Source organism: Tenrec ecaudatus, chromosome 9 (genome assembly GCF_050624435.1).
Source record: "Tenrec ecaudatus isolate mTenEca1 chromosome 9, mTenEca1.hap1, whole genome shotgun sequence".
Lineage (NCBI taxonomy): Eukaryota > Metazoa > Chordata > Mammalia > Afrosoricida > Tenrecidae > Tenrec > Tenrec ecaudatus.
Window position 1 is genome coordinate 122,664,165 of NC_134538.1, and position 24,308 is coordinate 122,688,472.

A 24,308-nucleotide genomic window follows, 5' to 3' on the forward strand; every position below is an offset into this window, starting at 1 on the left:
AGGTGTGTTCTGGTCAGTGGTTGTGCTTCACCACAGTCTGGGTAGCCACCTGACACAGAGACTGCTTGGGAGATTCGCACAGACTGTTGGCGTTGATGACGTTACGGGGTTCTTCAGCGCTGGCATTTTCAGTGTGGGCAACGATGGATTCCCACCAAACAGGAGTTGGCGAATCGGAGTCAAGACAGGTGAAGGCTCTACTGTGTAGTCTGTCACTAGTAAATTCCATGTCCATGGGAGTAACTTAACATATGTAATGAGGGCTGGTCCTCAGGAGTCACTACCGCTACTAACGCTCAGTAGCCGCTGAGCAATCGCACGCGCATTAGCCGATGTCCTAAGGAAGCGGTAGGTTTTCAGGAGCGAGGAGAGCTTGGAGGCTGAGTTGCTGGGACTTGTTCCCGGTCCTGTCACGGCTCCCCAGTGTCAAGGGGCCACTGCACGTTAGGTTTCTACACTGACACCTCCGGTCTGGGAAAGGAGGAGAACGCTATTCCTGCCTCACCAGGGTGCAGTGAAAATTAATTCGTTCCATTTTAACCAAGACCCGTAAGTGCCTCAGTGAGGTCCCCCCGCGTATGTCATTAGTCATCCTGAAGCTGCCTTCCCAGGATGGCCACCACCAGCCGCTGCGCTGCTTAGAGAGGGGGACCGATGGCCCCGGCGAGGCTGTCTCCTTCCCCCGATCCCTGAAACGGCTCCTCGCGATTCTTTCCTGAATGCACCCATTTCCTCCATCAACACCACGGGGTGAATCTGCTGCCTGCCATCTCTTTAAAATGGTAAAGAGCGAAGGTGTCATTAAGGTACACCTGACCCAATCCACAGGATTGCCAATGGCAAGCCGGACGACGAGTAAGGAAGACCGCAGGAGACAGGATGCGTTTGAAGTCTGCGGTCGATGAAGAACGCTAACAGAACCACAGCTGGCGGCAGGTCAGGTCTTGAGAGAAGCACGGGGGACACGGAGTCCAATAGATTAGAACGGAGAACCCAGAAACACAACCAGTCCTTACAGACACCTGCCTTTTGATAAAGGACTTAAAACTCATGAAGTGGGGGAAGAGATAGCCTTTTCAATTAAGTGGTGCTGGAAAACGGATCTCTATCTGCAAAAGAATGAAACCAGACCCATACCTTATACCATGTATAAAAATGAATTTAAAGTGGATTAAATATCTAAATATAAACCCGAGAACCATAAGACCCATCAATGCAAAATTAGAGACAAACTTAAGGACCCGAATACAAGGCATAAACACCTTACTGAACATAATAATCCTGAGCATAATAAAAATATTCACACTGCAGAAGACAAAATAGAGGACAGAACCTTCGAAAAATACGATATTTACGTATAATCAAAACACTTCCTCAAAAGAGTTAAAAGAGAAAGCATACATTGGGATATGATATATCCCAATATTTAGCAATGATATATCAGAAAAAGGACTCATTTCCAAAGTCTATAGAACTGAAACGCTTTAATCAGAAAAATACAAATAGCCCATTTAAAAAATGGGCACAAGACATGAAATAGTTTACTAAAGTGACCAACATATTATGAAGAAATGTTTGTGTTCGCTAGCAATAAAAGGAATACAAATCGAAACCACCTCACACTGACACTCTTAGACAAAATTCTCTAAAACCCAAACCAGAAAAGAGTCCATGCTGGCGAGGATGTGGAGATTGACCACTCCTACGCTGCAGGTGGGACGGCAGAACTGCGGAACCACAGGGCATTCACCACGGTGCTCCCTTAACCCAATGCAATGCGGCCTCCTTACAACCCAGTCTTGCCATCTCGCCCCTCGGCATCCACCCTGAAGAACTGAAGGACAACACACGAACAGACACGCACACACACACAACAGCCCATTTCCATAATAGCAAAAAGATAGAAATAATAAAAAACTCTGACTACAGAGGAAGGGGTAAACAAACTCAGCACATGCATACAACAGATCCTTAAGAAACAATGCCGAGTGTGCCAGACTCCGTAACACGTGGACAACATTAGACATCATGCTTAGCAAAGTCCGCCTGATGAACAGTGTATGACACCGTGGTTATCAAGGGAAGTAAAGAGAAAGAAAAACGGTTTTCACCCCAAAGGAGACAACTTTGGGGGCAACAAAGGTCAAAGCCGGTGGGAGGAAGGGAGAGAAGGACGGACTTGACACTATCACTGATTTGACTTGAGACGGCTGTGCCCCTACAGAGATGTCCTTCTTTGTAAGTGTTGCATTTCACAAACAAAAAGAAACACGCAGAAATAAAACAAAAATTTAAAAATGAGAGAGAAGGTCACAGCCTTGAAAACCCTGAAGATTCCCGACCTGTCCGATCTAAACACTGGTCCGAGTGGTTGTCAATGGAGGAAGAGTAAAACTGAAATGGACTTGGGATTCTTTGGTGACACACAAGTTCATTAAAAAAGAAAAATTAAGATCAGTTGGATCTATGTTTGCTTAAATTAGGCAAAATCGGAGTCTGTTAAGAAAAATTAAAAAGACAAAAAAAACCCCCAAAACAAACTATAATGAAAGGCAACAACATCAGGATGGCCCTAAGAAACGAGAGAGTACTACACAGTGGTGGGGATGTGCAGAAACGGGCGCCGCAGCACACTGCTGATGGGAAGGTCCGATGGGAGAGCACCGTGGGAAACAAGGCCAGCAATCCCACTCTAGGCACATGCTGCCTCACCCAACGGAAGCCGATGCCCACACAGACACTTGGACACGAATGCTCACAGCAGACTTATCAAAGAGTCAAAGGGAAACAAGCTCTAAAGGGAGAAAACACCGCCAATGTCCATCAACTGATGAGTGGGCAAATAAACGAGGCATCTCCATCCCATGGAATGTTATTTAGCCACAAAAAGACTAAAGTACGGACACATAGTAAGGCGTGGATGAACGTCAACGTTCCACGAAAGACGTCAGTCACAAGATACCACATATCGCATAATTCCCTTTATAAAAAGTGTCCAGAATAGGGGTATGTAGAGGAGCAGAAAGTAGGTCGGTGGTGTACGAGGACTGAGTTGCGTCGGTACATGTGGGACACAGAGGCCAGAGAATAACTGCCGATGGCGACAGGCTTTGTTGCATGGAAAAATGCACTCCAATTAGATGATACACTTTCAGTGCGTGAACTGCACAGTGTGTGAATTATATCTAAAACACAGTGGTGAATGTTGCCTACAAAACGCAATGTTGAAATGCAGCTTTTCCTCAGCAGCCCGACTTGGAAACTCACTTGGCAGGTGTTCACTCATGAGTAGAAAGGGGTTTTCTGGAGCCTAATTTGTTTGCAGTCTTAAGGCCTGGTGAATCTGCCCTGTGCTGAGGGGCCCCGAGGGCCCAGATAAAAGGAAGGGACAGCGCTGCCACAGAGCTGGCCTTGCTTTAACTGTCATCTGAGAAAGTTAACCATCCGAGGCAGTAATGGCCGTATCGTTGGTGCGCCCTTAAGCGCCAAACCATGCTTTATGAGAGTGCTGTTGGTCTCATAAACACACTCTCCGGCTCTTGATGGTTTAACCACTTTCCCCCAGAACTCGTCTATCATCCTAGAATATTCCATATGGAACTGCACATTCATTTGAGGTTCTTGATGCAGAAAAGATGAGAGAGTCAGCTCCGGACAGAAGCCATTCTTCTATAACATGTACTTAGTACTTGGACATTTCTTGTTTGTGACTGTCAGAGATTCTGTTTCAGGTGTGCATGTCCTTAGTCTGTAAGATAAAAATCAAGCTTTTCCATTAAAGAAATTGAGGTGGCTTCTAGTTCCCAGGACGAGAGTTCTTTACACCCCTCCAACCAGGCTAGAAGGACCAGGGCTGGGAAAAAGCTAGCTGTGGTGTGTTGTGTAGGTGAATCTACTTTACAGAGAGAATAAAACTGCTTTGTGGGCTGTCGTCCTTAAGTGAGCAGACGGTCAGGCATTTTGTCCCGTAGGGTGGCTAGTAGGTTTGAGCTTCTGACCTTTCAGTTAGCAGCTGTGTGCTTAAACTGTGCCACCAAGTTTTCTGGGAGGTCGGTATGTATCAGTTCTATTGGACAGAAGGTCACTGTCAATGACCTACAGACATAACTGGAGAAAAGTTAGCCCTAAAGGGATGCATAAACACCCAGTATATGTTATTAATTGTTATTGATAAGGAATGGTTCATGATGAAGAGCTCTAAAGAGGTCGGCCAGGAACCTTGCTTGCCCTGTGGGAGACCCTGGTGAAGAAAAGACTGAGCTATAAACAAAACAAATAAACCCGAGAAATTAGAGATTATCTTGTACAATTAGTTTGTTTTGTAAGGGTGGGCACTGCTAGCCAGGGAGGGAACGTACACCGCTTCCCTAGCCGGAGAACTGAGTCTGGTGCTGTGTGGCCTCAATTCTGCCTCTCAGTGACCCCAAGTCACAGAGGAACTGCCTCGCAGGGTTTCCAAGGCTGCAGTTTTTATGGAAGCGGACTCCCAGGTCTTCCTCCCAAAGAACTCCTGGGTGGGTTTGAGCTGCCAATGCTTCACCGCTCGGGAGGAGCCCACCACTCCGACTTGGCGCATCCTTTTGCACTCACATGGTAGTGTTTTCTTGGCTCAACACAGAAAATTCTGATTGCCACGGATGGCAGGCAGACTCGAGGGCCACAAATCGACCACTCGCATGGTAGCTTAGTGTAGGCAACAGAGATCACTGCAGAAAAGTGACCTCAGTGATTATATTTAACATTTTGTCCACAGAAGAATCTAAACTGTGATTTGATTTTTTTCTCTAAACTTCCTTATGATAGATTGAGAGCTGAGCACGTGCAGGGGGCGGGGGTGTCAGGACATAACCTCAAACAAGTAGTCTCATAAAGAACCCCAGCTCCCCACAATACCTCTCAGACTCAGGCAGAAAGCACAATTCAGAGTTAATAAGAGAAGTGATTAAATGAGTCCCCCCCCCAAACATTCCTTCATAGAGAGAACAAAAATGTAAACTTTGGAACAAAGCTGGTCCAGCTACTGACTGGTTTTGGGTCAAATCCAGTAACTTCCCTGTTTCTTAGTTCCCAGCTTAAAAGGGAGACAGTCAGACCTGTAAATTATAGGGCACTTAGGTTATATGTCAATCAATTATATTGGATTGTGTTCAGATTTGACTAAACATTAACACTTTTTATGAGAAAAGCAGGGAAATGTAGATCCTCATGGTATATTTGATGATAAGTAGACCTTTTTATAAAACCTTTAGGTGTTACAGGATATTACAGCTTGCTATTGACAAGTCCTTTCTTTTTAGTGATGCATACAGAAATATTTAGATGAAGGAATGTGATGGCTGGGATTCGTGTCAATGACGCGGTGAGGGTGTGAGTGAACTGAGGGATGAGACAAAGCTGGCATGACTTGATCACTGGTGGAGGTGAGAGATGGAGTACATGAGCATCGAGTACAACATTTTGTTTGATTTTATATGTTGAGTTTTCCTATTATGAAAAGTCAAATGAATCAAGGCATTATAAAAATAAATAAAAGAGGTAAATGTGGTGCCAGACTAATTTTCAAATTGACAGTAAAATTTGGATGTGAGGATTATAAACAAAGGAGAATGGCTATCTGTTAAAAGTAAACTAAAAGCTCTATTATTTTTGTTAATTTTAATTAGCGATGAAGCTGGGTTACATGATAAAGAACTTGGCATCAGGGTTGGAGGGAGGCTTATTAATAATCTGCAATGTGCAGATGAAACAGTCGTGCTTGTTGGAAATGAGGAGAACTTGGGAGCACTTGCTGATGAAGATCAAGGATTGCAGTCTGGATTACAACTCAATGTAAAGAAATTCACAACTGGAAGAATTGGTAACTTCGTGATAAGCGGAGAAAAGATTCAAGTTCTTAATGATTTTGTCTTGCTTGGATCCACCATCAGTGCTCATGGAAGCAGCAGCCAAGAGATCAAGTGATGCATTATATTGGGTAAATTTGCTGCACAAGACCTCGTTAAAAAGTGTTGAAAAGCCAGGAAGTTACTTTGAGGACTTAGGTACGAATAACATAAATCATGCTGTTTTCAATTACCTCATATGCATGTGAAAGTTGAATTGCTGTGTTGGTGAAGATTACTGAAAGTACCATGGAGTGCCAAAAGAACAAACACATCTGTCTTGGAAGAAGTACGGTCAGAGTGCTCCTTAGAGGCAAGGAATGCAAAACTTCATCTCACATACTTTGGACACATTTTCAAGAGAAACCAGTTGCTGGAGAAAGACATCATGCTTGGTGAAGCGGAGGGGCAGGGAAAGAGGTGGCCTTCAACAAGATGGACTGACGCAGTGTCCGCAACAATGGAGCTCAAACAGTGGTTCTCAACCTGTGGGTCATGACCTTTTTTTTTTTGGGGGGGGGGGGAGAGGTTCGAATGACCCTTTCACAGGGGTCCACCGGTTCATAACAGTAGCAAAATTACAGTAATTTTGAAAGTAATTTTATGGTGGGGGATCACCAGCACATGAGGAACTGTCTGAAAGGGTAGCGCATTAGGAGGGTCAAGACCCACTGGGCTCACGCATCAGAGGAGCTGCAGGATGGCGAAGGAGCTCATTCTGCTGAGCACAGGGTCACTGTGAGTTGGAACTGACGTGACAGCACCCAACAACAAGACTAATGAAAACCAAGGTTCTGAGCAAGTTCACTATGGTTATCAAAAACATTGGACCATCCTTCAATCAGAAGGATTTTCCTTTAACTTATAAAATATCTTCGCAATGGAGAATGGATTCTGTTTTCTGTTAAGAGAATCTTCATAATCTATAATAACGATATGTTCCACATACAATCAAATCTCAGCTTCTGCAGTGAGACTTTGAGGGCAGTGTTGGCAACTGACAAAGCGTCGAGGGAAGGTAGGTTCGAGAAGTAGTTTTATTCTCCATAGAAGCCAACGCGGAAATAGATGTAACTGGTTTCAACCCAATGCCAGAGTTTGGTGTGTGAAAAGCACTAGCTCAATGGTTTGCACCAGATGCAGTGATTTTACTATGTTCTGTAGTCCTGAAAGACCAGTAGGAATTTGGTAAAATAACAGCAGTGGAATTCTAAACATGAAAGTGCTGCTTAAGAAATGGCTCTGCAAGAGAAGGCCCGTGTTTCTCTGACTTGGTTGAAAAGTTCGACACAATGGGCAGTGTTGTCAATGCTTGCAAGAAAACTTGAAAAAGATAACACTAAAGTGGACACGACAGAGAAATAAATAATAACCGAGATGTGCAAATAACTCCCCTTTTAAAAATGAATATGTTTATTTCTCAAAGAAGAACCCAGTGAACCTTATTACCACCTCTTCTTAGTTTATTGCTGTGACAGTTGGAAATACCATTGGACAATTTCCTCCCTCGCCAGATTGTTTTTACCTGCCCAAAGCTATAAAGCCCTCTCCAAACCGGCGCCCTCCCCAAGGCCTTGCACAGTCTCGTTGCCCTTTAGTGAGTTTGTAGCCTTTCCTAGAATTTCTTGCAAACATTGAAAGTGGAAGCTAAACCCACCTGGCTCCCAAAATGTTGCAGTTAATTTTTAACAAGTGGTGGTATCGGCTAGGTCATTAGGGCTAGTAGAAGAGAATGGATCCTCTTCACAAACTGGGACTTAAAATAGCCAAGTCACATCTGAGCCTACCAGGGACAGTCCCCTCCCCCACGCTTTCTCGGTGGCATTGAGTTACCTGCCCTTCCATTGACTCACCCTGGTTCTCAGGTGACGTTTGAAGAACTCATGCCACCCGAGTCACCTGTTATTTTTAGGTCTGGGGTTAGCAAAGAGCAGGAGGCAGATTTGGATCGGGACTATGAAATTGATTTTGGCATCTCCCTATCTCATTTTTCAATCTCTCTCAAGAACTGCTGGCACCCCTCCCTTCTTATTTCTCCTAGAACCGTATCTTCGCCCAGAGAGAAAGATGCAATGTTAATACAGTGGCTAAGCTCCTGGGCTCGGGGGCCAGACAAGTTGTATTTATTTCTGGCATCTTTTGAAGATCACTGCTCACCGTCCTATCAAAATTCATGAAGTGAACTTGCTAAAAAATGGTTGACCTCTTCTCCTTGCTTGGTAATGTCGTCTTCTTCCACGACTTCTGCATACCATGCTATTCTAATTCTTTGTTTACCTTTACGACTGCCTCGATCCCTTGTTCTTTGGCTAGGCATTTCTACTTCCTCTGCTCCTAAGTATGGGCCCCCTCTCTTCTTTATAAACAGTTTCCCGGAGGGCAGATTCACTTTGGTGGTGTTTCTCCATGCCAATCTCCATGTCAATGCTTCTCACGTGGACCAACTTCCGCTGGGCTCCATCATCACATCCCTGTCAAAGGGATGTGTCCATTTGGACTCCCAGGCATCACATTAAATTCAGCTCCATTGAGCTCCATCAAACACATTGTCTCTTGGGGAACCACCTTGAGGTTTAGGTCTCTGCTGCTTCCCCCAGGCTCCGAGTAGACCAGTGAGAGAGAGGTATGTGATGGAGTTATAATAGTTTTCCCTTGAATATCGGCCTCATCTCTGTGCTACCTGTTAGCCCAGACCGATGTTATTTCTCACTATTATCACCCTGCTCTTGCCGATTTCTGTTCCTTGAGTCTTTCTGTCCTCCTACCGCCAGCCCCCCTCAGAGACGAGACCCAGGCTTTGCTTCCTGCACAAGTCAACCCCTCTTTGCCTCATCCGAGGCTTACCGTAAACTATCCCAATTCTAACCAATGTCTCTCCCACAGCTTCTGGACATGCGTTTTAAAAAGTAACTTCTCAGCTCCTCACAGGCTCATGGCGAGGAGTCTCTGCCTTATGCACATTATTCTCCTTATTTAGCTCGTTCGTTCCCTGACACACACACACACACACATGCGCGCGCACACACACACACACACACACACACACACACACACACACACACACACCCGCCACCTACTTCCTAGCCATCCTTGGCATGCAGGGCTCACATTGCCCATGAAGCCCTCTGAAACCCTCTCTGGCATTCACCACCACCTCCCACCGCACACCACAGTATTTCTAGCCCTTTCCTCAGCGAGCTTCTAAAGTTTCCATGATGTACAGCATGTATATAATTTAAAGTTATTTCTTGGGTACACTTCCCCAGATTGTAGCCTCCTTCACTGTAGGAGCTGAAGACAGCCTCCGTCCACTACTGTGCACCTACTCAGTTGAACTACACCGAACTACGCCTACAGCTGGTTTTCCACTCAGAACAAGCGTTTCTGAAAGCACACGTGATCATGTTCCCCTGTCCCCAAACACTTTAACAGAGGGTTCAGTGTCTCTATCACAAAATCCAAAATCTTTAACACAACCTATAATGTTCTTCGTGACCCAATACCACCTCTTACCTCTCTCTGCCTTAGTTTCTGCCTGGCCCCGTGTTCCGTAGCTGCACCTGCTTCCTTCTATCGTTATCCTTGCCTGAAGGGATCTTAGCTAATTCCTTTGCATCCCTCACACTTTATCTCAATTACCTTTTTTTTTAAGGTGACATTATTGACTTCCTTAATCAAGTCAATTACCTTGTAATAATTAATATGTGATCTCATAAGCAAGATGTGCCTGGTCTTCACTTATCCCAGGTGTAATTTTATACTTACTTCTGTGATTACTGGAGATTAAGGATTTAAAATTTACTTGTCCACTGAACTAAAATCTCTTCAAGGGCAGGGATCACTTTAGGTCATTACATAGACCTACATATAATTCAAAGCTTCAGAAATATTTATTTGATGATGACTGACCAATGAATAATCTTTACTGGTGGCCACTGCCCATTTCAGTGTGATAAGCAACTTGTCAATCGGCAGACAACGAGCCTCCATTGACTTTTACCACCACTGTGCCAGCAACCAAAAGCTCAGCATCTCAGCTGGAGTCCGAGCTCATGGTCATAGGAGACATGAGGGAGGGAGGCAGGGTGCGGACAAGGCTGCCCTGGGCACATTGTCACAGCCATTCTTACGTCCTACTCACAGCAACGAGCTGCATGTTAATTAAAGGATGGGAGGATGATATAAATGTTGCATTCCATGTAAAAGGTTTTTCAGACGCTGAGGTGAGAAACAAGAAAACACTCTATTTAAAATGGAACTGGATAGAGAGGAGACACCCTACAGATATTCCAACTTGCATTTGGGATAAGGGGCTTTGAAGCTGGCAGGCAGTTCTAGTGGCTCTGGCCTATGGGGGCACGTGACGAGAAGCAGTCTGGCTCTCGGGCTCCATTCAAGCACTTTTGTTTCCCCTGAATTATCCAAAGGGCCTTGGTATAAAGCAGTGTCACTTTTAAGGCCATTATACAGTATACACCAAAGATAAAGATAGTAAACAGATCGCTCAGTTTTAATACAGCAACAAGAGGGAGTAGATGGATGCTCATAAGACTTTTCAAGAAGCTGAACAGGTCAAATGCCTTGTGGATACGTGCAAGAGACAATTAAAAGATGCATTAAAAATGAGGAATAATTACTTTTCTTGAGCGAAAAGGCTCAAGGGTATAATGCCTAGCTGGAGTACATTTTAGAATGTCGCCTATTTGCAAAACGACATCAAGTCGTAGCTTGGTAATAATTCAGAGTATTCATAAAGACTTAAAAGAAGCCTGCCTTAATGGAGTTTTTCCCTTCTTTTCTATTTTACTTATTAAGATCGCCTTAATAATTCATGCATGGCAATACCTTTAATGAGCAACAAAATCTCACGTATCTCATTTAAACCTGGCAGCTCTGCTGACAGTTAACATAGCTGGGTGCCTCTGAGCCAGCAATTGCACAGCAGCCTTAGGCTGTTAGCAACGGAAACCATTCCATTTACGATCATCCAAGAAAAGTTATGCCCTAGATGAATGGTTGGATTTTATGGTGGTTTGCTAGGGAGATTTATTCATTCTTCATTTGTGGGGAGGTGGCAGCAATAATGAGCTAAACTCTAGCTCCTTCTCCTACCAGGCACAGCTTCCTTGGACTCTTTCTTAACAGCAGCAGTTGATCATTGTTCTCTTGGAGGGAAAGGAGTTTCCAGCAACATTTTCAAGCTTTCCTATGGTGAGCATTGACTTCAGATAGTGGGAGAGGATTGGCAGATCACATCAAGCCATGGCTTTACCCAGAGCAGAAAGGCAAATGCACAGCTCATTCACACTGAACGTCTGTACTAGCATTTCCCTAAGCAATTTTAACCAAACCACTGCCGTTTGTTATTGATATAATGAAAATTTACACTGTATTTCATTAGAACACTGTTTTAGACAAAAAAGTCGGCTGTGGATGGTAATCCTCAAGACATTTTCCCATTATTCTGACTGGACAGTTAACCTTTTTGTCAGTTGATCTCTCCTCTGATGCATGCTGAACCTGATCTGCTTTTCGACATTTTCTGTGTTTTTGTTTTTCTTTGCTCATATAAGGGCTTATCTCAGAGGTGGTCTGTCATTGGGAGTCACCCTCTTGGAAGTTGTGTGATGTTTCTTGTTTTTTTGGTGTATGAAACCTAGGATTGATGAACCGATGGGGCTAGCAAGTAGAATCAGGGTTTCTGGGACAGGGGCTGGGGGTGGGGGAGACAGTGGTGGTGGGGGGTGTAAAAGGGAGATGATATCAAGGAATCCATGTAGAAAAGGAATGCTTGGAAACTGATTGTGGGAGCAATCGTACGGCTCTGCTTATGCAAATGAACTATGGAATCATTTGATACATGTATTAACTCCCAATTAATAAGATAAAACAAAAAGAAGAAATTTTTCCAAATAAAATTTCAAACATTGAAAGTAATTTTAAGGCAACTTATTTACTATATCCACGTATGAGGCTATGGCATTACTCTGTGCTCTTCTATTTCCGGTAGGCAGACGGACAGAAAACATCTATTCTGCGTCCAATGGTCCCATTTTAAACGTGTTTAAGTGGGAGCAGCTCAGTGATCCACCCCCTGTTCTCCTGCATGTACCATTCTTTCAGAATAACAAGGGTTAAAAGTCAGCCCAGGCCTGGATTTGGGGAAAACAGAACAACGCCATCATTAAAACTGGTTTCTGCTCTCCTAAACTCTGAGGTGCCACACGATACCACGCTTTGGTCCCGCACATGCAGAATGCAGCCATACCTGGTATAAGGAGGGAGGGGCAGAGTAATTCTGGTCCACTTGTTGAAAGTATCTGACACCAGGATCCGCTGCAGGTGATAGCGGCTGCACTCGACGTTGGTAGGCAGACAGTCCCTCACCAACGGGTGCCACGACAGTCCCAGATCCACTGAGTATTCCAACTCAATAGCTGCAACAGGAAGCATGATTCCAAGTAAAAAGACATGTCTCCAGACCCAAGAATCACAATGCATGCTTTTCTCTGTTTTCATTTCAGCCTGAGGTCAATTGCATTCTTTCTCTCCCCTGCTTTCCCTGTTTGCGACACTCCTGGCTTGGTTTTTCTCTCTGCATGTTACAGAAGGTGTCCTGGTGGCATAGGGGGTTCACAGTGGGCTGTGAAGCACATGGTGAGCCGTTTGAAATCATCAGGCCCTCCACAGGGGAAAGATGAGGCTGTCTACTCCCGCACAGAGCTACAGTCTGGGCAACAAACAGGGACAGGTCTGCCCTGTCCTCCAGCCTCGCGACGAGTTGCAATCAACTCCATGGGAGGGAGTTTGGGTTTTTGAAAAATCAATTGGATTCCCTCTCTTCATATTAACATTTTCCTGTTTGGAATGTGCTTGGCTTGGCTTCTTTCTGCACAGGACTAGTAATTGTTTGTAGCTTCCACACTGAGATAGTTTTTATTTTAAGAGGAGAACAACTCAAGCATGACATCCGTTTGGCCCCACACCTTCTAACGCGAACCTTAGAGCAATTGTGACAAAGCGATAGTTTCTGAGGCTTAAAGCTTGCATGGTTTAATTCACAACTAGTTAACCATATATACTCGAGTATAAGCCAACCCAAATATCAGTCGAGGCACCTAATTTTACCACAAAAACTGCATAAAAGTGTGCTGAAAAACTCGGCTTATACATGAGAATATATGGTATAATTTAACATAACATTTATAGACTATCTATTATATAAATATATACTATATAAATTTTATATTATTTAATAACTTATAATAGTTATAATTTAAGATGAGGCCAAGTCTGGAGTTCTGGTGGTGGTGTTAGGTTAAGCCTGAGACTATCAATCACAAGATCTGCAGTTCAAATTGTTCAAATTTAGTGCCAATTTTGCTTCCAGTATGGGTGACATTTCCAAGAAAATCTCTTTACCTGTTTGAGAAGACTTCAAAAAGTTTGTGTAAAAATTCCAGTATCTCTGAATTCAACTTTTCTTTGAACTTTCTGAAGCCCTCTCATATGTTTTGTTCTACTGGCTATGGAATATACGGGGCTATCAGAAGAGTCAGGAGGTGACTGAGGGCCAGAGCACGCGGGGCAGCGCATGAGGCCAGGATGCAGGTCTGTGGAAAGGTAGCTCTTTCCTTTAGCTTCTGAACATTCTACCCATGTTCCCTGTCTGCTCTCTCCCTTGACTTCCTCCTTAGGAGGAATAACAGGTAAGTGCTCGGCTGCTCATTGAAATGTTGATGGTGGGATCCCACCCAGCAGCTCCCAGGCCGCCTGCCCCGTAAAACTCATAATTCTAGAAAATCCTATGTGGTTGTTCTACGATGTCAGATGGAGTTGCTGTGAGTAAGAATTGATTCGATGGCACACAACCACCACCACCCTCTCTGTTTAATACCTTCTAACCTGATGCCAGGGCTACCTCCCTAACTGAAATTGCGCTGTGTAAACTCAGTTATTAAGCGGGGTGCTGTACACTGAGATTACTTGATTATTTTCAAGACCACTGGTGTCGGGGCGCCATCCCCAGAAGACCTAATCGGAACTCTTGTGAGGCACAGCCAAGGTGTCAGGAGTTCTGAGCCCCCAGGTGATTCTCTAGTGCAGCCAGCAGGGAGACCACCCACTGCTCTAGGGTGAAGAATGGCTTTGTCTAGTGAAATGCAATGGTCTGGTCTCAGTTGGCATTATACTTGCCTCCCCTACCGCACTGGACAGGAATGAGTAGCCTGTGATTCTTGGACCCGATGATGCAATTCTACTCAGACTCTCCGGTGTTAGTCTCATACTGACTGACTCCCTAGCAGACTGGCCCAGCAACGAGCATTCTTCCAGACTGTTTCTAGCCGTCTAGTCTCTGTGTATGCTCTTAGGGTTTTAACAATTAGTTCTGGGCCCAGGTCTTCCAATGTCGGTCTCAAAAGTTGACTTTATTCATTTAACAACCGGTGACTGTGTGGGATGTTGGGTCTACCATGCTGAGCAGTGGAAACAAACCTCTTGTGTTCCATCCTCTATGGCTTCCTCAGTAACGAACATCACTGAGAACTACTTCCGCCTATGTTTTATAGCGATAACTCATCCTCTTCCCTCAGAAAGATCACCTCTTCCTCTATACTAAAGCTTTTCAATGGCAACGCTTACACTTTTTATGGGTTCTGAATCCAGAAGTGATTTACATTGGTCTCTCCTTTATCCTCCGATGTTCAACTTGTCCTGGTCCCGAGACCTACTGCTCCTGCTGCAGCTGTGGGCATTGCCTCCCGGTCATCTGAGATGTGCCAGTTCTCTGCAAGCCATCTTGGTTGAGGTCTTCATCCCCCCTACAGGGATTAGCACTGCATCTGCTTTACTGGGGTTCCTTCCCCCCCTCCCGTGCCTCTCAAGCACATTTCTCTGGACCACATCCAGCACTACCCGCTGTACTCCCATGCTTCCATGCCTCCAATTCACAAATTCTGGCAAGCCCAAATTCTTGTGTCTGGCGCTTAAGGTCTTTCATAATTTGTTGCCAATTCCACATAGCTACTTTTTGTTTTCATTTTATTTTTCAGCTTAACTTTTCTCCAAAGGCTGAGCTGTAGGGTACAAAAGACTTCCCCAGCTTTGTCTCCCCCAAGATATGCCAAACGCTAGGGGCTACTTGCCATCACTTGGTGGGAGGTCAGATGCTTAGAGATATTCTCCCTGAAGGCAGTCAGGCATCAGTCTGGTCCATTGGAGGTGGGTTCACATCCTACTGATAATGGTTTCCATGGAAAGCCAGAGAACAGGTCAGACCTGCTCGGTGACATCCAAAGTTAGGCTGCCATCCTGAATCTAGGATGTGCCCTCTTGTCACATGTCCCTCCCCTTCCTATTGCATGTATACCCCTAGGTCATCCCCCTCTTATCATTGTATTACCTATAGTGCAACCCCTTCTTGTGACGTATGTCTTTACCTGCAATTAGTGGGCTTGCATGCCCCCCAAGATATATAAGCCTTGGTTAGCAATAAAGAGCTCTCTCCCCCAGTCCTGCTCCCCTGTTCCCTCTCCCTTTGTCCTCCTTCCCCTCCCCCTTTCCTGCCCTCTTGTCTCCCATCTCCACGTGGACCACTGAGTAGGGCTGAGGTGAGCATGCTACCATGAAATGTGTCTAACTCCATTATTTCAATCTCTCCTTATTTTCTAAGACTTTATTATCACACACATACACACACACATATTTAACCATATAATTGTACCTATCAAACCTGCAATTAGTTGTGGGGGGCTGTCCTTCCCCCCACTGAGCCAGCCTACAGGAGAATGTACATGTCCCTGGGTTTGTGGGGGCTGCTGGTTGACTGTGTGGCGGTCACCCTTTCCTGGGCTCCCACTGACTTCCTGTGGTAATGAAGGTGCCGCGTCTAGGATCTTTAATCCTTCCTGCTTTCAAAGGCAGCACCCTTCGCTCTGCTCTATGCCAACACCCACTAGTCAGGCCTGTCTGCTCACATTGTCACCCACTCCATCTCCAGTTTCTTGCTAATGTCGTCCTTCTAGCTTCAAACACACCCTTGAAAGCATCCTGTCTGCCCCTCCAGTCTGTTCCAAACACTGAGGCCTACTTTAGACTAAGGTCCTTTGTGATGCCTTCTAGAACCATGTAACGTGGCGATCCATCTGGCATCTCTCTCCTTTGAACCTTCATTACTGACACAATACAGAGCACTGAGTAGGTCATTTCTAAGAGGCTTACCTTTTGAAGTACCCCCTCCAATAGATGGTGACCTATTACAGCGAGGACCCACATCTTTCACTTTCCCACCCTCTGTTACAAGCTCCCTAACCCACTGACTAGGGTTAATGAACTCACTGAGTCTGTCACAGGATGAGCATTTTTGATTCTCCCTAACATATGTCCATTACATTCAAACTAATAGGAGTATGAAAAATCTGGATTCTGGGGTAGACACAGCATTTGGAACAAGCCAAATGACTCCTATGCCACTGTCTTGGAGTTTGAAACGAAACAAGGCCCTGTGTGCGCGCTGGTTTAGCCCTCCGGTAAGAAGCGCGGTGTGGAAAGAGCCGCCGACTCCTGACAGGCACAGAGTCTAAGCGTGCAATGATGTCAGTTTGTATTTTTCCTAACACTCACACACGCTGACCCCAGGATCCAAACTGCTCACAGTGAGCGTGGCCTAGAACACACTGCGATCCAGATAGGAGACCAGGCAAGGAGAACTAGGAACATCATTTCATCGTTCTGAAGAAGACAGACAGGAGACCATAACTAGAGCAATCACAACCTGGTTAATTAAAACACGTAGACGTATAATTATAGGCATGGACTCCATTACCGTATATACTCGTGTATAAGCCAAGTTTTTCAGCACATTTTCAATGCAGCTTTTGTGGTGAAATTAGGTGCCGTGGCTGATATTTGGGTCGGCTTATACTCGAGTATATAGGTACTTATTCCTGGAGTTCCCACGTGGTAAGTCCTTGGACAGAAAAATACTTCAAGTATATCCTTTATTCCTCAAGTCTGATACTAACAAAGTAAAGGTTTACAGAAAGAGAAATTGGGGTTATTATTCACTTTATATAAAGGAAGTCTTTGTATGCAGATGCTTAAAATTAAACTCACATTCTGATGGTTGAAAATTAATTAAACCTCTAAAGTTCAATTTAGATGCAAGCTTGTCTAGAACAGTGATGGCTTCAGGACAGTTGCCCGCGGGACAGAGAGAGCCACGGATGCTCAGGTGCGTGCTTTGGCCTCTCCGAATGGAAACGAACACTCACCGTAGCAAGAGTCTGTGACTGAGCAGGAGGCAGCGAAATCAATCTGCAGGAAGGAGTCCTCATTCACAGCAATATCTGTGGTGACGACATAGCGTGTGCTGGCTTTTTCGATGAAGACTAGGGCATCACCAGTGGAGCCACACACGGGCATCTTGGTTCCTCCAGGGTGAAGCAGCCACTTCCTACTCTCCAGTGTTGTAAAATCATCTTCCAAGACTGTGTTCCCAGAAATATTCCCTCCGATAAGGATCTGACAAGTATGGAAAACCACAAGCAGCCTTAGTCTTAAGATACTGGAAAGGGCAGTGGTTTTGTTTGTTGTTTTCATCTGCCAGCCTGAGAGCTCAGAGCTGGCACTCGACAGCAAGAGTAATGCTAGGGAACCGTTTAGAATGCTCTTTTCAAGTGGTCTGCTTGCCCATCTGGCAAGAAGCTACTGAAAACATATCAAAGGAGTGACAAAACCATTCACAGACTTGGTGGCCAAATGGAGTCTTTGGAAACTACATGTGCCCAAGCTGGGCAAGCAAAACTTGGCTTCCACGGGATTATTTTCCATGTAAAGTTTCTATTTGAGGACAATCGCATCTAAGGCATTTTAGTTCCCAACCTTTGCATGGCCTATATATATTGTTAATAGGTTCTTCTGAGTTCTGTTTGATACGTATTTTATTATGTATGAAGATCCTGCCAAACAGTCCATAAGGAAGGTTGGGGAGATTTCTGATTTTTCTTTCTTCAAAGGCTCAGAAAGAGGATTTGGGAACCGGCGCATGCAGCAGCCAATACTAATTTGCACATTTCCCTTTTCAGAGAATTAAAACCTCCCATCACGCGAATAAAGTTCTTCTACCCACACGGAAGAATCCTCTGTGAGCAGGACCTATGCCTTCTGTCGAGTGCTTTGTTTTTATAAACTCAGGCAACTGAAAATGAAAGGAAACCCAAAACTCCATCTAATTTAGCCGTGTGCCCGTGGGCAGTCACGTCACTGTCCATTCGGGGTTTCCTTTGCTGAACCAGGAGGCTAGGCTAAATGCCCAAGGTCATATTTAGTTCAAATGGCAAAACGATATCAGTTATTCTTGAGTAGACTGACCTGGTCAATAACCCACGGGCTGTAGAAGTGCCCGTTTTCAGATGGTTGCCACCAGCGGAGACGTGTCGAGCCGGAGCGGGCTTTCAGTGGTATCTCCAGGGCAATGTACCTGCCCACGTTGCTGGAATTGCTGAAGAGGAACTCTTGCAGGAGGCTCCATGAAAGGCCACCATTGAGAGAGTATTGTAGAAGTACAGGCTGGCTTCTCGGGTCTGGGGCACCTTTACCACATCCCAGTCTCATGAAGAACTGCACAAATCTGATATTTGAAAAATTCACTATAGACTTATTCAATTGAGGACATTCATAAGGCAAACACACATGAATCTGAGGATCTGATGGCTGTCCAATACAACAATGTCAAAATTGGCCTTGCCTTTCAAATGTGGGAGTCAATACAACGTGAAGTTGAAAAAAAAGATTCAGTTCTGTGTCCACATTCATATCTTGACACTTCTCACAGGAGAGTCTAAGGGAAGTGGGCATTCAGGACACCCTCTGATTATTCTATAAGATGATGGGAACGATCCCAAGGTTGTTCAAAGTTTTAAAAGGTATATTTTATCCATTTAAGATAAAATTGGATTCTTGACCTTAGTATTTGAACCCGGAAGCAGGTCGTTAGTATTATTCACACCTTATTATTGGTGAAATCATCCATCCTCAGGTTTCACCGGTACCTTTCCAGAGCTCATGGGATTGTTGTGTGAGGCACATTTAAATTCACTAGTTGTAGCACCACTCTGTGAAATGCTAGACGTTTCTTGGAAGGTGTCAAGCCTAGGCTCGTTTCTGGTCCGGGGACTGGGTTGCCTGTGTGTGTGGGGTGGGGTGGGTGGGGGGTTATGCCAGCCCCTGACTGTTGCTGGGACCGGGGTGGATGATACTGGCCAAGAAGTATTGTGGCACCAGCCAGCGGCAGCCTTCCCAGCTGGCAACAAGGTGGACAGAGCAGCAGCAGCCAGCTGGAGTGCCAATGAAAACTAGATCACATGCTATCTTTGGCAGGTAAGCCAAATGCCTGGCCTGGCTGCTGTGCTAGCTGGTAATGCAGAATAAATGTCATGTGCAATTGAACACACATACCCAATAATGTACGCGTGTCAAATATATGAACTTTATTGAGGCTTGTAACGATTGTTATCAGTACCATATATGAAGATGCATTCCTAATGAGTTCCTCCCAACCTTACTAGCTGGGCATTTATCTTTCTCATGACTTTGAGAAAATGGAGATTTTACATGGAGCATTTCGAGGTCAATATATGCAAATCCTACACAGCATGCTACTGAGAGGAGAGATAAATAAAGAAGCTTTTAACATTGGATTAGTGAAAAAAAAAAAAGCCAAAACAAAACCCAACAACATAGTTGGTGCCTCAATGACATTTACAGAAACACTCATTTACATAAAAAGCTCTTAACACATTGCCTATATTGGAAAAAATATAAGCAAGTGACACCTAAACTATGTCATGATTATTTAATTGGAAAAACCAAATCATTTCTAACCAAGAGACCTCATCTTCCAGTGACAATAAGAAATAAGGAGCATCAGCTTAAAATAGTGCAGGAATAAATAAAATTTTGCTATCTAGATCTAAAAATGTATCATCTCATATGAGAAAACTACATTTTCTATAAAGAATGATCGAAAGTATAATACAATAAATGAGACCTAAGAAAAAGAGGAAAAATATACTAACATGCATTTGGAGTACTCAGAAATATTTCAACAACTAAAACATAATCTTTTTTGTTCACTAGCAGAAACAGGTCGGAGTTCCATTTTACGCACGTTAAATTGCCTTTTAAATTTTTTCCTGTTAATGTTTTGGCTCATCAAATGCTCTGGGGTGCACATCTTGACAGGACATAACCCTCTGAGCCAGTGTTAAACTGTTTGTCTCTGAGTGACTGTGTACTCAATTTGGAAAATGACTGCTTAGAAGGTGTTAGCAAATCATGGCAAAGCGATTCTCATAAAGAACAAGGCTGCATTCCAGATGCTTGTAGGTGAAATTGCTGATGGAGACACCTCTGAGGGCATATAGCTTCAGGACGACTCTATTATCAACTATGCTTTCGAGTGAGCATACGCCAAGAATGTAAATAATTTTTTATGTAGTGGAAGTGCGGGTGAGCAGTGGCTTTTAGAAGTATATAAAGAAGATGCAGTTTCATTTCTCAAAGTTAAACACTTGTCATTCCTCCCCAGTCACACTCTCATGCGATACCAGATATTAACTTTGGTGTTGAGCTGGGTTTAATTTCTGAGTTAGCTATTGCACAGGTCTCTCTTGGTTCTAGAGTGGAGATTATGTAAATTGTGTTTTAATGGAGAGAAGCTCGGCATTTCCAAGGGAAGGCCTTGTCCTTGAGATCTCTGATTCTTTCTGATTTGATTATGCTCCGGGCCTGTATAGTACTGTGTGATTTTGAAACAGCACTTAAACATGATTACCTAGCTTGTGATAAATCCAAGTCACGTGTCATCAACATGCGCAAACCATCTTCATTGAAAAATAGGTTGTTTCCACTGGAAAGGATTCCACACTTGCGGGATGGCTTCCCCCCACTCATTAACAAGAATCTGTCAGATTCTAGCTGGCCTGAAAAAAGCAGAAAATGCAGCTCATCTATGATTCCAGCTACCATCAAATTATATATTTTTAAAGGTACATGGTTGGTAAATGCACTGTGTAGATATTAACATCCCCCTCTCCCCCCGAGACCCCCGCCCAAACCAAAACCATTCCCATCACGTCAGTTTCGACTCATTGTGTCCCTTTAGGATAGGGTAGAACTGCCTCTGTGGGTTCCCAAGGCTGTAACTCCGTAGGGGAGTAGAAAGCCTCATCTTTCTCCAGGGAAGCTGCTGGTGGTTTCAACCTGCTGACTTTGGGGTTGGCAGCGCAACGTGTAACCCATGCGCCACCAGGGTTCCCGTGAAGATTGCGCAGGAAGCCAATAATGTGTCCTCATAACGCTGGGACAGGGAACTCCGCGCTGCTGTGACGGTCAGCCACGGCCGGCGTAGTTTCAGGTGCACATTCCAGAGGCAGGAGACTTGCCTTAGCATTTATGGACCCTTCCTTTCTGCTCCTCCACACGCAGTGAGGGAAGGGTGCAAGGCAAAAGCAAAGGAGTGTGGAGTGGCCTTTCCACTGTCCTCGTCACCGTTTCCTTACAAATGCTAAGATGGCGTCATGTAGGTATCATCTTTTCAGAGACCATAGCTTTAATAGTGAATAGAATAAATTTAATGTGGTTTAAAATTTCCTATTCAAGATAGTCGCACAAAACCAGCTCTTAAATCTCTTCAGACACTCATCCAGGTTTCGTTTTAAAATGGCCATCAAAACCATAAAGATGACAGTTTTACAATAATCTTAAGGAGAAGGTAAAAGCATCGTCACGTTCTCTTAACATAGATAAGCATTATATTTCTTTGTAGACTTGTTGTTTGTGAGCGTGTTCTCTGTCGTTTGATTAGAGTGAATATAAAATTTAAATACTTTCCTAATTATGACCTCGTGCATTTTCGTATGTTGTCACATCATCTTCATAGATGATGACACTAGCTTCTAGGTGTAGGACTGAGATACAGAAAGTGATGAGAGGCTGGTTAATGAGTTGGTAGCAAAGCAATGACAGACATGTATTTCAGGAAAGTTGTTCTATCCATCCAAGAGGAGTTACCCTCTGTAGGCATTTTCTAAAAATGATCATTAATCAGAAATGACACGTGGTATAAAAAGCGGAAAAAGCGCCTCCACTTGTTTCTTCATTAAAGGCTTGTTCCTGCTCATTGATTGTAATTTTAAAACAGAATTCTACAAAAGTCAGGCTAAATGAAGTCTTGAGGGGTCAAAATTGCCCGGATATGAAATCTTACAGTGGAACTTCATGATTATCTCCATACCACAAATTGTGCTTAACAGTTAAGTTCTTTTACAGAGCTATATGGGATTTATGGGGAAAAAGTTACCTTCAAAATCATCTTTGAGAAAATCAGGATTCTTCGTGCTTATTTTGCAGGTGGGCCCTGAGTAGCCAGGATCGCATATACACTTGGTCCCGTTGATACAGCTTCCATGGCCATTACACATCTCCTCACATTGGGGACCGATGTAGACATTATCAATGGCCCATGTCACAGGCTGAGAGCCAGCAGGGTAAAACCCCTGGTACCACCTGAAACGCACAGATCTGGAAAACACGTGCAAGTCTTTGAGAAGCTGATCAGCAGAACAATGCATCTTCAAAGTACGCACATCTGATCTGTGAAGAATGGCCCGTTATGGTCGCTGGGCCACACCCAAGTAGAAACATGATTCACCATCTCCGGGACACCAACTCCGTTCCCCCATCTCTAAGATTTTGCCAATAAGGTCGCTGCTTCCTGAATTTCCTTCCCAGTCCTACACATCACTCAAAATCCACCTGACCTCCCCACCTTCTGTAGAATTTACTCTCCTTAGCAAAGCTTTCTCCACTGCTCTGACCATCTACTCTTTCACACAGTTCAGCTTTGATGTTGGGGTCAAGCAGTCCCTGTAACTCCATACGGAGTCACGGCTCCCGCCTGTGCACACAGTAATACTGCTCCACGGGTTTCAGGGCTGCAGACTGCCAGAGCTGTTTGCTTAGATACCCGTACGTGGGATCGAATCAACATCCTCGTGGCTTGTCCTTGAGCGCTTAGCCACTTGTGCCTTTGAGAGAATCTCGATCTTTCAGTAGCACTCTTTCTTCTCTCTTCCTCCTTTACGCACCCCGGGGGTTTCCAGTCTTAGTGCTGTCACAGCTGAAGTTATTTAAAGGGTGGTCCTCTGCTATTAGCTGTAATCTCCCCGAGTCCCACATCATGCTCTCCTTTGTTAACTCTCACGGTGCCCAATTCAGTGTTTCAGACATAGAACAGATGCTGTTGGATATAATTTGCTGTCAAGGGCCTTATAAATCAAACAAAGTCACTTTCTGGATTTTATTCTATCAGCAACAGAGAGTCCCACAGATTACTTTTAAGAGAAACAGTGACAAAATCAGATGTTTTTTCTAAGTGTCTCCTTTCTTATTCTCTTTTAAAATAAAAGCCATCTATTTCTTTTAACCTGTAAATGAATTTCCTATGATCATGCTGGCAATCGGTCAGTTCTTTGGAAATCATCTACATGTTTAGGTAGCAGTCCAGAAATTGTTTACTAATAATTGTGTATAAAACTCAGTTCAAAAAAGATGAGCTTATTTTAGAAAGGGGCAGGTAGAGAGAGAGAGATGATGTGTCCTCTTATTTCTGTTCCCAATTTTCATATGAAGCGAATTCTGAACAAGTTTTCATTTGAGAAGCAGAAAGCAGGAGTCAAGCACAAAGGATGGCGGTAGGTGGTGGGAGAGAAACACATTGGGTACGCAACTACAGTTCAGGAGATAGTCAAGCAGATGGAGTCAAGTTGTCACAGATGACTTTAACCCTGATTTCACCGTTGAGACCAGGATTCCAGCTATCTTAAGCTGCCCCCAAAATGGCAGCTTTATTTTCAAATGCTTGTCAGAGCTTAGTGTTGGTGAGAAGCACTTCTTGCCTTTGGAACTTTGAGACTGCTGAGCTGAGGGAAATGGCTGCACTTTTCCTTTGGACAAAAAGCCTACGTGGGATTTTTGAACTTCTTATTTATTCAACTGTTCTGAATACAAATGAGCCATCGTGGTTGGATATTTCTTATTGTTCGCCTGCTTTGACACAGAGACGGCAAGCTCTATGATAAATGGGCTGACGGGTCTGGTTTCCCCTCTGCTGAAAGCTGTTTGAAAATTTCCCGGCCACTCTCCCCCGTGAATGCCAGCATCTGTCCTCTCAAGCCAGTGGTGTTCAGAAGGACCTGTTTTTCAAACATAAACTTAAAATTCAAGCACACGCACTGCTTTCATGAAATAGGGTTTTGGTTGACTCATTATGACACTGCACAAAGCAAAAACAATGAGGAGGCTTTAAAGCCAAAAAGAGGCTCAAGACAAAAAGGACCCCAAGGTGATGCGAATGAATTGAGA

The 24,308-nt window shown here is 44.2% G+C and overlaps 1 protein-coding gene across 1 annotated transcript in view; it reads right to left on the reverse strand.

Moving 5' to 3' along the window:
- RELN (reelin) overlaps window positions 1-24,308 on the reverse strand; it is a 509,976-nt gene that overhangs the window by 54,747 nt on the left and 430,921 nt on the right. The window contains exons 42-46 of the mRNA XM_075558514.1: window positions 22,246-22,466; window positions 20,719-20,866; window positions 18,255-18,513; window positions 17,156-17,405; window positions 12,151-12,319 (exon numbers count right to left, since the gene is read on the reverse strand). Coding sequence (XP_075414629.1) covers window positions 12,151-12,319; window positions 17,156-17,405; window positions 18,255-18,513; window positions 20,719-20,866; window positions 22,246-22,466 — 1,047 coding nt within the window. The remainder of the gene's footprint in view (window positions 1-12,150; window positions 12,320-17,155; window positions 17,406-18,254; window positions 18,514-20,718; window positions 20,867-22,245; window positions 22,467-24,308) is intronic.